Source organism: Eriocheir sinensis, chromosome 53 (assembly GCF_024679095.1).
Source record: "Eriocheir sinensis breed Jianghai 21 chromosome 53, ASM2467909v1, whole genome shotgun sequence".
In the NCBI taxonomy this organism is placed as follows: domain Eukaryota; kingdom Metazoa; phylum Arthropoda; class Malacostraca; order Decapoda; family Varunidae; genus Eriocheir; species Eriocheir sinensis.
Genome location: NC_066561.1, coordinates 5,753,767 through 5,769,006, shown reverse-complemented (window position 1 = coordinate 5,769,006; position 15,240 = coordinate 5,753,767). Strand labels below are relative to the sequence as shown.

The 15,240-nt window shown below is 41.0% G+C and overlaps 1 protein-coding gene and 1 long non-coding RNA gene across 6 annotated transcripts in view; one reads left to right on the top strand and one right to left on the bottom strand.

Annotated features, from left to right (window-relative positions):
- The window catches only part of LOC126983256 (E3 ubiquitin-protein ligase Nedd-4-like), a 33,316-nt gene extending 21,882 nt beyond the window's left edge, over positions 1-11,434 (top strand). For all 5 annotated transcript variants that reach the window (XM_050835898.1, XM_050835901.1, XM_050835900.1 and 2 more), the window contains 11 exons: positions 223-393; positions 696-820; positions 996-1,127; positions 2,001-2,098; positions 2,688-2,809; positions 3,504-3,610; positions 3,724-3,857; positions 4,101-4,209; positions 4,606-4,725; positions 4,918-5,087; positions 7,158-11,434. In XM_050835898.1, the coding sequence (XP_050691855.1) occupies positions 223-393; positions 696-820; positions 996-1,127; positions 2,001-2,098; positions 2,688-2,809; positions 3,504-3,610; positions 3,724-3,857; positions 4,101-4,209; positions 4,606-4,725; positions 4,918-5,087; positions 7,158-7,260 (1,391 nt within the window). In that variant the 3' untranslated portion in view covers positions 7,261-11,434. The remainder of the gene's footprint in view (positions 1-222; positions 394-695; positions 821-995; positions 1,128-2,000; positions 2,099-2,687; positions 2,810-3,503; positions 3,611-3,723; positions 3,858-4,100; positions 4,210-4,605; positions 4,726-4,917; positions 5,088-7,157) is intronic.
- On the bottom strand, positions 7,392-13,120 carry LOC126983257 (uncharacterized). Its single transcript, XR_007735750.1, has 2 exons — positions 10,849-13,120; positions 7,392-9,272 (listed from the first exon to the last, which is right to left on the bottom strand). It is a non-coding gene; the product is annotated as an uncharacterized LOC126983257 (long non-coding RNA).
- Positions 13,121-15,240: the final 2,120 nt, after the last annotated feature.

Here is a 15,240-nt window from a genome sequence, read left to right as displayed (position 1 = left end):
AGGATGAGGTGTAAGATCTGGTTTAGGGAAGTGATTTGAGTTTAGGGATAGTTCTTTGTTGGCATGGGGGCATGGAGGGAAAGAGAAGTGAAGGCCAGACAGGTCATAGGAGCATAGGGGAGAGTTATGAAGGAACAAATGTAAAAAACAGGCACTTCAAATTCTTGCCACAACACACACACACCACCACCACCTAAACTTAAGCCGTCACATCCTCCCCAGACCACATCAACAAGCAGACCACTTGGATTGACCCGCGCTCCGGCATGCCCAGCTCCCCGCCCAACCAGCGCCACCCCAGCAACTGGAGGCACGAGGATGAGCTTGGGCCCCTGCCTGAAGGGTGGGAGCAGCGGGTACACACAGACGGACGGATATTCTTCATCGATCATAGTGAGTGACGGGAACACGTGGCTTTGTAAGGGTGGGCATGATTGTGGAGTGATTGTGGAATTCTGCGTATTGTTGCTGCTGGTGTGTGAGGACCATGTTACTGCTGCGTATTCTAACCTCAGGTAGATCAATGCCACGGTGAATTTCCTCATCCATGTAGTGAAATGCTTGTCAAGAGTTGGTAACTCTCTGGCAGTCATATGGATTTGAGAACTCACAGGGAATGGGTTGAGTATCAAACTAAACTAGTTCTTTAAATTATATTTAGAATGTTTGTTCCAAGCCAATTTACTTCTACACAGAAAAACGCACAACAACTTGGGAGGATCCTCGCTTACTGAACCCAGCCATTGCAGGCAAGGCAATACCATACTCTCGGGACTACAAGCAGAAGTATGAATTCTTCAAGAACAGACTACCAAAACCTGTAAGTATTCACATCCACTTGCAACATGAAGCTCCTAAATGTGTGTTCAGTGCCAGAAACTTGAGTCTTTCCATAGTAAGCTATGGTTTCCTCCATAAATCAAGTCCTGTCAGGACTTTATTGACTGTACAAACATATATATTTTTACGGAGTAATGTTTCTTGTACCTTCGCAGGCCAATGTCCCCAACAAGTTTGACATCAAGGTGAAGAGAAACAACATACTAGAGGATTCATTTGCCATCATTAGCCAGGTGTCACGTGTCGACCTCCTGCGAACCAAACTATGGATAGAGTTTGAGGGAGAGGTAAGTAACACCTTGAGACTGAGCTACTGTAGCCACTGCTCTCACTCAACCCTCTCAGCCCCCTACCCTTTGTGCATCAAATTGTCTTCATAGATCTGAAACACTCTACAGGCTTTCAGAAAAAGTTTTGGCTCATAGGTATACACAAGTTTTCCAGTATTAATCAATTAGTACATATGTAGTTTGTCACAGGAGGCTGACCATTATATTTTGAAATATCATCTCCAATGTTTTCCCAACAAGCAGACTTGTAAGATGCTTACTCAAGACTTGTAAATTTTGTACAACTTTCTTGTTGATATTGTTTTTCACTTTATTCGTCAGCTACGTCATCAAATTTGAACACTGGAGATTGGCCGCCACTTTTGGGTTTACAGATCTTCTCTAAAACATTCTACATCAAAATAGAAATGCCACCATTGGAAAGTTCCTAAATAGACATTTACAGGAAAAGTATTGAGTAGGAGGCAGGGAGGCATTGGTATTATTGTTAATTTATGTGACAAAAACTGACATTCATGACAAATTTAAAACTCACCTTATAGCAATTCTTTGTGTGAAGCCAGTGATATATAACACTGTAGGTCCTTGATACACACAAGTTTTTTGCATATGGGCATGTCATGTGAATTTTGAGCTCCAAGATTTTGTCATTTTTAAGAGGGGCTGCATAAACACAGGCATGTCAGTCATATATCCCCTTCATATTAAGAGCCAACAGTATATGCCCTGTCAGGAGTCTTGGGAACAAAATAGCCTAAGTAAAAGATATAAAATGCAGGAACAGTGGCTTTTGAGGCAGCCAAGACACACATAGAAATGCAAGTTAATTAGTTACTAAACTCCCTCACACATCACTGTCATCTACTCCAGGTTGGCCTCGACTATGGTGGAGTGGCAAGAGAGTTCTTCTTCCTGCTCTCCAAAGAAATGTTCAACCCTTACTACGGACTGTTTGAATACTCTGCCACGTAAGTTGTTACTTAGAACTCGTCCACTCCATGCTCAGTCAGTGGAATTACAAACAACATTGATGGCTTGCATGGTGATTTACTTTGAGCTTTCCATCATACATTTACTTTTTGAAATGAGTAATGGAGAAAACTACAGCAGTTAATTAAAGTATGTGGAGTTTGTTGTTACTCTTTAACCCGGTAGCAGCGACGGGCCAAATTTGTGGCTTTACTGTGTAACAGCGACGGGCCAAATTTGTGCCATGATATAAACCCAAAAAATAGATGATACATAAAATGATCACAAATGCTTTGATATATATTATGAAATGGTTTGTGAGAGTGATGATTTTTTTCTCATTTTTCGCGCTTAGAGGGACCGTTAAGAAACATAATCCCCGCTGCTACCGGGTCAAAGATATACAGCTACTGTTCACCATCAGCCAGGGTGTCGAAGTTCATATTAAAAAGTTCATGGTGAAAGTGAGATGCCTATATCTTTTCAGTGTGTTTAGGAACCTACCCCCAGCTAGTTAACCCCATTTTTAGCAAGACAGATCAGCATCACTGCAAAGGGAACATCTCCTAAGACTTGTTTTCATTGTAGGGACAACTACACCCTGCAGATCAACCCTTACTCTGGCATGTGTAATGAGGAGCATCTCAGATACTTCAAGTTCATTGGTCGCGTTGCTGGCATGGCGGTGTTCCACGGCAAACTACTTGATGGTGAGGCAAATATAAATGACCTGTAGTTCAAGAGATGCATTCCATTATCATTGCCACTCACAATTGCATGAGGTGCAGCTTAGTATAGTAAGTTCACCCAAGTCTGAGGTGTGCATTGTCGTGTGCTGGCAACCTGATGTTACACGGCGAGTCTGTGTGGCTAATATGTGATAGCATACGCATAGGAAACAGACGTCAGTTTCAATAATATACAAGCAATAATACAAATACAGTCAATTATAGTCAATTTTGAGTTAAAATTTATCAGTACTGTGACAAACAGCTGTTTTGTTACTATAAAGCCTGCTAATTTTCTCAGTGGCTGACATCTCCAAGGCTGTTTAATTATTATGAAATTGTAGATTAACAAAACAGCTGTTTTTTACAGTACTAACAATTTTTTACTCAAAATTGACTATAATTAACAGAATTTGTTATTGTTGCCTGCATATTATTGATAATGACTGTTTCCTATGTGTAGGCTGTCATTCATTATCCATGAAATCAGACACACCATGGGGCAGCAAGATGCTAGTGCACAATAATGGACACCTCAGACTTGGGTAAACCAACTATGGCTAATCATCAAAGGAATGCCACAAAGACACTGAAGTACATCAATTTGTGTAGGCTGGTGGGTCATCACACCTTGTAAAACCTCAGCCTTGTAATTTTGCCATTATCTTTCCTCCAGCCTTCTTCATCCGACCATTTTATAAAATGATGCTGTCCAAGCCCATTGAACTGAAGGACATGGAGAGTGTGGATTCCGAGTACTACAATTCCCTGCTCTGGATCCAGGTGAGTAGGAGCTGAGGGGACGTAGTTGTAGGGAAAGAAATTTAGGAGGATATCCAGTGTTGCACTCCAAGACTTCCTTCAGGAATACCTGATTCTTGTTTGTGTGTCCACAGGAGAACGACCCGGCAGACTTGGATTTGACCTTCAGTGTGGACGAGGAAACCTTTGGAAGGACCACGTCCCACAACCTGAAGGAGAATGGATTAAACATTCCTGTGACCAATGAGAACAAGAACGAGTACATTGAGTAAGTATCACACAATTTATCACCATAGCTGCAAGCATCTCTCTCTCTTTATCTCTCTCAACCATGGAATAATTCATAAGAAATCCTAAAACTAAAGTCAAGAATCCCTTGTAGCCCACACATCATTATTAATAGTCAAGAAAGAACCATCCATATTTACCATACAGTGTGATGATCTGTACTCCTGCACGACCCACGTTAGTCTGTTCTTGACCTCCTTAATAATGGCTGGCCCACACACAGGCTGGTGATCAACTGGCGCTTCGTCCAACGTATCCACAACCAGATGGAGGCCTTCAGGGAGGGCTTCAACGATGTGGTGCCCGTCTCACACATCAAGATATTCGACGAGGTAGGTGTCAGTAACTCAAGACTCTTCCCCTCCTCCTCCCAGTGTCCTGAAAAGTCGATGTATGATTAGCTGGAAAATTACAGATATCCATAAATTCAACCCGTCCGCTGTGATTGGCATGGATTTGGCTTTCACTGGTAGCCTGGTAACATATAGTCCCAAGTCTTTCTCTGCCTCTTTGGTGGATAGTGGAGTGTTTCCCATGTGGTACTGGTATGCTGGATATCCCCTCCCAAGGTGCATGACTTTACATTTTCTTCAGTGAATTATAGCAGCCACTTATTGTTCCATTTCTGTAGCTTGGTGATGTCTTCTTGTAGGAAATCCGCAGTTAAAGGGTTAAAGCGGAGGTTCACCAGTTAGAGACTCACCAACACTATTAATATTCTTCACCAGAATGAACTTGAGCTGCTCATGTGTGGCATCGTCTCCATCGATGTCAAGGACTGGAGGAACAACACCGTCTACAAGGGAGAGTACCACCCCAACCACATTGTCATCCAGTGGTTCTGGCGGGTGAGTGTGGGAAGGCAATCTGCTGCACAGTTCAGGATAAGGAATGAGGATAATAAATGAGAGAGAGAGAGAGAGAAGGGAGAGAGAGAAGAGAGAGAGAGAGAGAGAGAGAGAGAGAGAGAGAGAGAGAGAGAGAGAGAGAGAGTGTGTGTGTGTGTGTGTGTGTTCCTTACCAATGAGTGTGTCTTGCAGGTGGTGTTGTCCTTCACCAATGAGATGAGAGCACGTCTCCTGCAGTTCGTCACTGGCACCTCTCGTGTCCCCATGAACGGATTTAAGGAGCTGTACGGCAGCAATGGTCCACAGCTGTTCACCATCGAGATGTGGGGAGAAACCAAGAACTACCCACGCTCTCATACCTGGTAAGTGTCTGTTTTCTGAATAATATTACAGCATTAACATCGTGTGCCATTTATTTTAAAACCAGTGATATGAGCCTTGAAATACTTATAGACAAATTAGTTGTTAATGGTAAAATACCTTATGTGTGTGTGTACATTTTTCTGTCAATATAGCGAGAAAAAGATTGTGTTCAACATGTGGAGAACTTGAGTTTAATAAATGAACACCATGAAACATTTTCCCAGCCACAATGAGTGCGTTCAGAGAAAAAAAAAATGCCATCTTCACATTCCACCACAAAAAGTCAAGATCACCTGATTTAGGGTGGGGCTCATTGACATCAGTGCAATATATGCCATAAAATTCAAGTTGCATGTGCCACACAGGACATATCAGTGATGATAACCGCACAGTAATTGGTGAAGTTGTTAGCACTCCCAGCTATGGATCCCTGGGCCTGGGTTCAAACCATGGCCCAGGCAATCAGCATGCAGGACACCCAGCTTTTCATCCATCCTTTTGGCATGGTCAATAAATGGGTACCTGGGGAAAGCTGGTTCAACCCAGATGTCAAACTGGCCTGGTGTCCCAGGATAAAAGGATCATTCACACCTGAGGCTCAAGGGTTAATATGAGGGAGAGGAGCACCAAGGGTTTTTAGTGTATGCCCTCAACTTCACCTTTATAAACATTTAGATCACCATTTTTCACCGGAAACATCCTGAACTACTAGGAACAACTTCCGCTGCAGAAATATACAGGAGATATTGCCCTGTGACTTTTATATTTTTTTATTTCCTCCAAAACTACCCATGAATGGCAAGGGTGCAAACAACATGGGTCAACTTTGTCAGGAGTCTCACTGAGAGTGTTGGGGATAATTTCTGTGTTAATGACCTTTGACCTGCTAGCATATGCTGGTGTTTATAAAATCAGTGCAGAGCTGCCTAAGACTGCAGATGCAACCATGATCTGTGGATTTCATATGGTATGACTGCCATAATGGCAATCTGGCACCATTCCCCCTAGCTATAAGAGAGTTAGTCATCCCTATCCAGAAAGGGAATGGAGCCCATCAGGACTGCAACAACTACTGCAGTATGGCACTCCTCAGCATCCCAGGCAAGGTGCTTGTCCATCTATTGCTCATGGAGATTACTATAGTAAACAGCTGAGATTGCAGACCCTGGCAGTCAGGGTTCATGCCTGGTCAACAATTGACCATGTTCTACCATTTCACATACTGGTAGAGCACCAGCTGGAGTCTCAACAAGGGGTGCTTGCAGCCTCTGTCAAACTCAAGAAGGTATCTGATTCAGTGCATTGTAAGGCTCTCTGAGATCTCCTGTGACTCCTTGGGATTCCTGCAGTAATTGTTGATCCATTGACTGGTCTGTATTCTAGGACTGAGAGTGCTGTATAGTGTGGAGGGAGGTGTCCAGCTTCTTTCCTGTGAATACAGGAGTCAGGCAGGACTGTGTCCTTGTCCCTATCACTTTTCAACACTTGTATAGACTAGATATTAGACACAGTTGTCAACCAAAGTCATATGGAGCATTTATTGGCAATACTGACCTTGCTTTTGGAGGCTCAATAGATGAAATAGCACATTTTCTTCATTCATGTGGAGAAGACATCGAGGTCTTAGGTGTAAAGTTTCACATACCTTGGCAGTGTAGTGCAGAACAACACAGTCACTTCAAAAAGTTTTCCAGCAGATTGACTTGGCCTGTTGTGTTATGAAGCCACTCTGCACATTGGTGTATTCTTGTAGCAGATTAACTACTGCACTTATCTGAGGAGTGTCATATTATTCACTAAATGGTGAATTTAGAACAGGGAAGATAATATAGGCTAAAACAAATTAATTATATTGAATTCCACATAAAGTACGAAGACTGTACTTCAGTGCTTAAAAACACAACACCTAAGATTATTATGTGAAGGCATGTCTCTCTAGTCTAAATAGATAAGAGTCAGGACAAGAGGCTAAACAATAGGAATATCATTCTTGATAAAGTAAAACCTTAGAGGACTATTTTTTTACCTGAGGTTTTGTCTCCATAATGGTGCATGCATCTTGTCTGCAGCTTCAACCGTCTGGACCTTCCACCATACCAGTCATACCACGAGCTGCGGGAGAAGCTCGTCAAGGCCATTGAAGGGACGGTCGGCTTTGCCGGGGTTGACTAGAAGCAACATGCTGCTCCTGCTGCTGCTGATCTCTGTGATGATTGATATGTATGCCATAGAGTTTATACACAGGAACTGACAGTCACTTGTCATTCAAAATATATATGTTATAGGAGGTGGCAAATGTAAGGTGTGTGTGTGTGTGTGTGTGTGTGTGTGTGTGTGTGTGTGTGTGTGTGTGTGTGTGTGTGTGTGTGTGTGTGTGTGAACACCTGCCTGTGCAGGTGTTCATTGTGGTAATGGATTTATGAGGAGTCATGTTCTTTAAGTGAGATTTGATGGACTGTTGACTTTAGTGTACACGCATGGATGTACTGGAAAGTTTCTATCCACCTTAAAATGGCATTTTCAGTTTCTCTATATTTTCTAGGAAAATTAGGAGTCTGAATAAAAGTATCTTTCCAAACCAGTGTTTTTGGTTGTTACTTAATAGACATGGAATTTTATTTATGTATAGTTTGTGTAGTTAAAAATGTTAAAGCATTTTCAAACATTTAGCATCAGATTACGGCTGAACAAATCAACATACTGAAGGGTTGCTTTCCCTTACAACTCCAATGAATACCATGCTCTTCTCTTTGATAAGTGTAAACCATTTGACATTTACCACATATTCAATAGCTTAGCCGTTACTCCTTGTTGTTACAAGGTTAGTGATTTCATATAATAGTGCATTGTGGAGAGTAGATCAACCCCAGTCCACATTTTATAAGTAATTTTAGTAGTAACATCAGAGCCTCACTGCTAAGGTTACCAGGCATTTTGTAACGAGTCCAACACTTGGTACCTGCTGTGTCACTGCAGGCAGGCAGACAGGCAGCCACAGGTCGTGTAATGAACAGTTCTTTGTCTTTTGTATAATGTGTGTGTGCATGACTGCTTGGTGTGTGTGAGTGAATCAAACCAAAAGGTAATAATTCTGTCCTGTTACACATTAGCATGATTGTGCATAATAATAAGTATGTCCACTACATAAAGCAAATTGCAAATAAGTTGAGATGGCAAGGGAATGATCAAGATCAGACTGCTTTCTGCATTGTTTGTGCAGACAACTCTAGAAAGTGGAAGAAAAACTCTAATAAAAGTAGAAGTTAATTTCATGAAGTCATATTGCAACTTCATTGTCTAAAATATGATGGCTGAAGGAATCCCTGTGAAAACCAACCTTTTAAGGCTACTATTAAGAGGCGTGGCAATCGAGTTCTTAGCCATCCAAGTCAACATTAGCATTACACAAACACTGATTGGAAAGAATCATTACTTAGCATGTGGCAAGAGTGTACTTCATGTAGGTCCACATCTGCATGTTTCACTGTACATACAACTTGGGCTTATGAAAGGGACTTCAACTGAAATAAGAGATTTCTATTCTGTTGCATAATGCATGCCATCACACGTATGCACATGGTATCGTCCCATCATGTACAGCTTAAATAAGAGTTAATCTGTCTTGGTAAGGAAGTCCTTTATTCCAGTCTTAAACTGTAATGATAAGTGCAACTTTAAGCTGTTCTGATATTGAGATGTAGGGTGTATATACATTTATAAATATATATAGATATATATAATTTTATTTTTATTTTGTTACACATCTATGTTTTGTTGGCGTTTCTTTCCACTGTGAAGGGCAGATTTCTGCTCCTTGCAGTGGAGGCTGCTTTGTGCTCCTGGAAGTTCCCCCTCAGTAATGCAGCAATTATTATACTGTTTATTGGTTACTTGCAACTAGGTAGTTATCATGTATATACTCTGCAAGCACAGGTGAAGCAACCACCCTCCTCCCAGACACTGCCCAGAGTGTCTCCTCTAGTACTAAACCTCTGTATTTGTTATTTTGTTGTGAATTATTGTTAATTTAGTCTTTTGTAAGATTTATACGATACATTGCTTCAAGCGTAATGTTTGTGTGTTACGTACATCTTTGCTGACACTCCCAAGCTTTATGTCTTACTAGTGGCTTAAGAGGAGATATTTCTCTCTTCATCAGGACATAACTGCATTATCATTTGGCTCTGTAAAGGCAAACAGGGGAAGGATCTATACTTAATCATTGTGTACATACAAAGAGGAGTTTGTGTGGGCAGAGCAGTGTGCGCTGCAATGTGCCGTTCGGTGTAAAATTAAGAACGTCATTGACATTGTTATCCGATAAAAAAAATTTACATGATTTATGTATTCACTAAGTCAGTGGAAGATATATATATATACTGGTGTGTTACAGGATGGGAAGTTATTGTCACAGTTTTATCAGTGATTTAATACATTATTATAAAAAGTGTTTACACTGTATGCAAACTACTGTTGGTGAACCATTTCATACATTTTGGAAGTTTTTATTTTATTCTATTTCCTGCAATTCTTCATACTTATCTTCATCACCACCAAGACATACATTTGTTCCTTGTCATACTGTCCATACATTTTCCTTTTAATTCTTGGAGGCATTTTTGTAAACACTGTAATCTTGAAGGAATGTGCCAGCAAACTACAAATCCCAGATACTGTTTGCCTTCAGTCATCCAATTTGCATTCACTGTGTTCCCTCCCTCACTCAGTGCTCCTCTATCCAACATTCCTGCCTTCCTCCACCATTTACCATTCGTCCCTCTCCTTTAACATTCACCCATATCTGCTTCTAGTCACATTTACTCAGCAGCTTGCCCAACATTTATCCATACTTAACCCTAATCAGTACTTTGCGTTAGTATATCTTTCCCTCTATTAAACCTTCCTGCTACCCAACATTCTCACTCACCTTTTTTCATCGAGCATTCACCCATCTTATGAAAGTGCCACGTTCATTACACCTTGCTGTTGAATTTTGTACCTCTCACCCGTCACTGCTGCATCCCTGTTTAATGTTAGCCCTCACTCTTCCTGCTCTTTGGATGATAGTAACTAAACTCCTTTCCCTCATCTCAAGCATCCTACACCGAAGTCATTCAATAATTTCTGAATTTCTGCAGCTACTGCCACTACCATAAATCTCTAGTCTATTTTTATGCCATTTCTGTATCGGGTTAGTTAGTATCCATGAGATTTCCTTCAAGTATTGACTTTGTTTACATGCCATTCATGCTGTCATGTAGGGCATTGCATTACATAGAATGGTTTCAATTATACTCTTTTAAATTATATATGCCTATATATATATGTATAGTATATAATTTGTGTATAATTTTGTGTAACAGGCACTAAAAACCTGTGGTCCACTTGAAACAAAATTTGATGTCATTTGTCTTTTACATAAGTCTGCATATTATGTCTTGCAATAATAGTTTGCTGCTCAGTACTTAACACAGCCAAGTTGCTCTGTTTTAAGATCACATGAAATGTAGGGAGGCTTCAAAGAACATAGAATTATTTTTCTTTAACTGTTCAGCAATATCATTTTTATGTAAAGGCAAAGAACTGTGCTGCAAACTTTTTACTGCTCTTGATAGTATGAGAAATGTAATTAGCCTGTTTATTTACCAGCCACATCAAGAACTGTATTTACAATCTTGCTGATCAAAGCCTTAGTACAGATTGAAAGAGTGAGCATCAGGTCTGGACATTCAATATTGTGCCCACATCCACACGACTAACCTGCTCATAGCATTCTGCAGGAAAGGAGGGACTCCTGAGGTGTGAAGGAGCATGCGTGTGGTTCTGGCCATTACCTCTTGGACTGAACAGCTCACCAGACACCTTAGATACGCAACCTCCCATACATACATCCTGAAACAGAACATCAAAGTGAACACTAAAAAATCATACCCCGAGCTCATGTGTGTTAAGTGCGTAAGACCCTTATGAACACTGTTGCATGACTTATCATGCTCGAACAATACCTTCCTATTTTTTCAGGTACTAAAGATTACAGTCTTGTGACCAGACCAGGATATAAACTTGTTTGCAGACAAGATTATGCATGACTTCCATAACTTTAGGCAGGGCAGTTATCAAAACCCTTAATCTGTTGTCTGTTAGATAAAATTTTGCTTCCATTAAGGCTATGTAACAAATGACTGGCTGTATAATCCTCTGTTTCTTATATCTTCCTCTTTTTTCTTGTAAAAATATTTCCATGTGTATCAGAAACAAACAGTAACATCCCTCAAATGCATAACTTCTCCCACTGTTTTGGAGGGCACTGTCATAAGCATTTTACAAATAAAATGATATATCACCACCTCAGTCTTCCCTTCCCTGAAGAAAATTGAGTAAGTAGTGAACCAATTTTTTTTTGCCAACATATTTTAGTAGTAATTCACATCTTCAGCAAGATGCTGAGTTTTGAGTATCAGTGACCCTGCTGCCAGTGAAAGTAGATGAAGAGTCAAGTGAGAGCATTGAACCATTGTGACAAGTGTTCAGGGAAAAAAATAGTTGAGGTGAGGCCTAACATCAGCTTGCTCCAGCATGAAGTGCTTCCTTTTGAGCCGCAGCAGACATGTTCTCAAGATGTGAGAAAAAATTAAAAACACCAAATGCCAAATGTTTTGCATTAAAGCTGAAAGACTAATATTTTACTGCTCTATACTTGAGTTGTCATTTAATTAGAAAATTTTCTTAAGGTCAAATTTTGGGGGACACTATACGGATGATACTTTTCTCAAGTTTTCTGATGGTTTAAATTTATTCCTCGGTAAATAATACATCTGAAGGGGAGGGAAAGTTGACGAGACCAAAGACTTAGGTATGCAAAATATTTGCATTTGGATGTAAATATATAAGTATTGATGGCTATATATAACAAAAGATGCAAAGAAATAAATGAAGACAATGTTATTCGCAACAGGCAAGTTATTTTGAATGGCTGTGAGGGGGGGGGGAATGGCCTTCCACTCAAGGCTTAGGCTATGCACCAATATTAACTTGTGATGATGATGATGATGTGGGAGAGTTCTATGAAGCTGTGGAAGTAAAGTGGAGAAGCAAAAAACTTAAGTTTTAAAGAGCCATGGGAGACTTTACATGGAAAAGACAGAACCAATTTTTTTTATGAAAAAGCAGGTGTTCATTTTGGAGCAAGTACAATAAACCTGCGATAACTCATTGACTTTGCTGATAGACAGATTTAGTCGTGAACACAATTTTCAAGAAAAGTGAACAGGAAATAACCTAACTGGAAACCCGGACACAGTGAAGTGAAGGAGGTAACACTCAAGTTTCAGTAATCCTGTATAGGCAAGATAACTCCTAAATCTAAAACGAACAGGGAAACCTTAATGAGTAAGAAACACAAATATTCTTACAGTCCGGGAGAAGGCTAAAGAATTAAGTTATATTCATTACAAATTCTCCGGTCTACTCGAGGCTCAGGTTATGGAACCCTGGATGAGGCAAAGAAAGCTGTGAAGGGAATGACTTGAGGAAATGTCCCAACTATATATTATGGACCCAATCAATCATTTAGGAACCTTCAGAATTACTTAGCTCTAATATATACAATATGCTTGCAGAGTTACAGAGTCCCTAGGGTCTGAAAAATTATATCTTTAATTCACAGAAAAGGACAAAAGGGAGACATAAAATATTCAAAGAACTACCGACCAATTTGTGTAGTAACCTAAACACTTATTTTATACCAAGATAACAAACTGTACAGTGCAGCACGACTCAAAAGACAAAGCAACCGTGTCCATCTTTCTTGCGAACACGGGATCGAGTGAGGCAGGGAGCGTCGATCCTTGGCCCCAGCCTTTCCAACACTTGTATAGATTATAGATATTGGGGAGAGTTGTCAAGTAAGGTCGCTGTGGAATATTATTGCAGCACCAGTCACCGATAGTGATGATGCCGGCCGATAGTGCAGTAACCCTCGCTCGAGTCGCCGGAGGTTCAGGTGCCAGTTCTCGAAGCACTGCGCGATACACGGGATGAATCAGCAAGTTGGTTCGGGCGTGTGGCGAGAACATCAAGATCTTGCATGGAAAATTTCATGATCGGTAGCATAGTGCAGCACGGCGGGTCTCGTTAGGAAATCTTACGGATCGATTGGCTTGGCCCACGGTATGACTAGGCCTATAGGGCGTCGATGGGCAGAATTAAAACAGCGATTCGGATTTTTTGAGTCGCTGCTCCTTTTTTTTTACTCTATAACCGAGGCCTTGGGCGCTAAATGGTGACGATGCTAATTGACGCCTTTGCTAATGGTGCCTACGCAGATTCATCGTGTAGCCTATTGCCGGGATATATAATTAAGCCAGCCTGTGTCTTATTCAGGGCTTATGCTGGTATTTTAACCATTTATTAGTTCAGATAAATGAATAGCGCAAGACATCATATGACCGGCATGCAGTGTTCCGGGCACTTTATACAATGGGATACACAATGGAGTATATCGCTGGGTTCATCAGGCTTATGTATGTACTTTGCCATCGCACAGGCTATACATATATACCTTCATGTACTTTTCTCAGGGGATCAGGGATGATTTTATACATTACAGAATACTGGGTCGTTTCTCTGTGATAATTAAACATATGTACAGTCGCGATATGAAGTGATGTCGCCTTGTACGTTTATTTTCGATGACGCAAGTATCGTTATATATTTTCAAGAGTACCATTATTTTCCTGTATCTTCATCATAACAACTAAATATATTTTACAAGCAAAAAAAAAAAAAAATGTACATATGTTTAATTAGCACAAAGAAACGACCCAGTATTCTGTAATAAATAAAATTATCAATGATCCCCTGAGAAAAGTAGGTACATGAAGGTATATATAGCCTGTGCGAAAGCAAAGTACACACACACACACACACACACACAGCTGCATTGTCACGCACACATTTTTTACATCCATCAGCAGAGGTGTCAGGCAGTGTCTTAACTATCACTAAATGTCTACGGGGGTAAATTTCCTGTCTTATTAATGGGAAAAGTACCAAAGTGAAGACATGCGTGAACTCTATGGTGCATAACAACTATATCAGGGGAGGTACCGTAGTGTGGAAGGGTCAGAGAACAAGCCAAACCGAGTCTTAAAACTTTTTCACTTACAAGAGGGAAAGGTTGATAGCGATTGAAGAAAGAACTCGAAATTTATAGCACACAATCCCCACTAACAGAATCCCTAGTAACAACGGCCAGTAAACCTTGACAGCTCGAACAATCACCGCTGCTGTGAATAGTAACCGTCGGGGCTGAAATAGTAACATCGTTGTGAAATAGTAACCTACCGCTATTTACTAAGTTTTCAAGCCTTAGAAACTGGTAATTTGCAGCGAAACCAGTTATACCAGCGACTATAGCACAAAAAAAACGGTTAAGATTCGTTTTATGAACCTTCACGAGCCCTTCATATATCTTTTCTACAAACGTTCAACAATCATGGAAACGCTTTCAAAATCCGGTTGCGAGAAAAATTAAGAATCATGTCGCCTTTTTTACCAATAATTAACCATTTAAATGATAACCATATATGAAGGCAGTCATTTGGGTGATGAAAGCAGTTTTGGGTCGGAAATCGGCAAACATAAGGAAGAGTACGACAATCTGGCAACGTTGCTCTTGGGTCTGTTGCCAGATTGTCGTACTCTGCCTCTTATGTTTGCCGATATCCGACCCAATAACTGCTTTCATCACCCAAATAACTGCATCCATATATGGTTATCGTTTAAATGGTTAATTATTGGTTCTTCTTGGCAACAGTTATGGGCCAGAAACCGGTAAATACGCGGCTCTTGAGTACGATAGTCTGGCAACGGCGCTCACACCCCACCGGCCAACACTACACATGGCCACCGTCGAGGACTCCAGTGTTAACTCCTTGGCCGCCACCGTCTTACCTTCTCTGTAGTCCTTGTGACACTCGTGACCTCTCGTGCCCTCGTGGTCCTCCGCCCGCCCACGCCTGGCTCCCGCCGCGTCTCGCCGTGCTGTGCCTTGCTCTCCATGGCGCCCGGCGGCTTCTCGTCACGTGATCTTGACGTCACTACTCGAAGCTTCGAACACTCGAGTCGTGTTGATGAAACTTATGGGTCGTA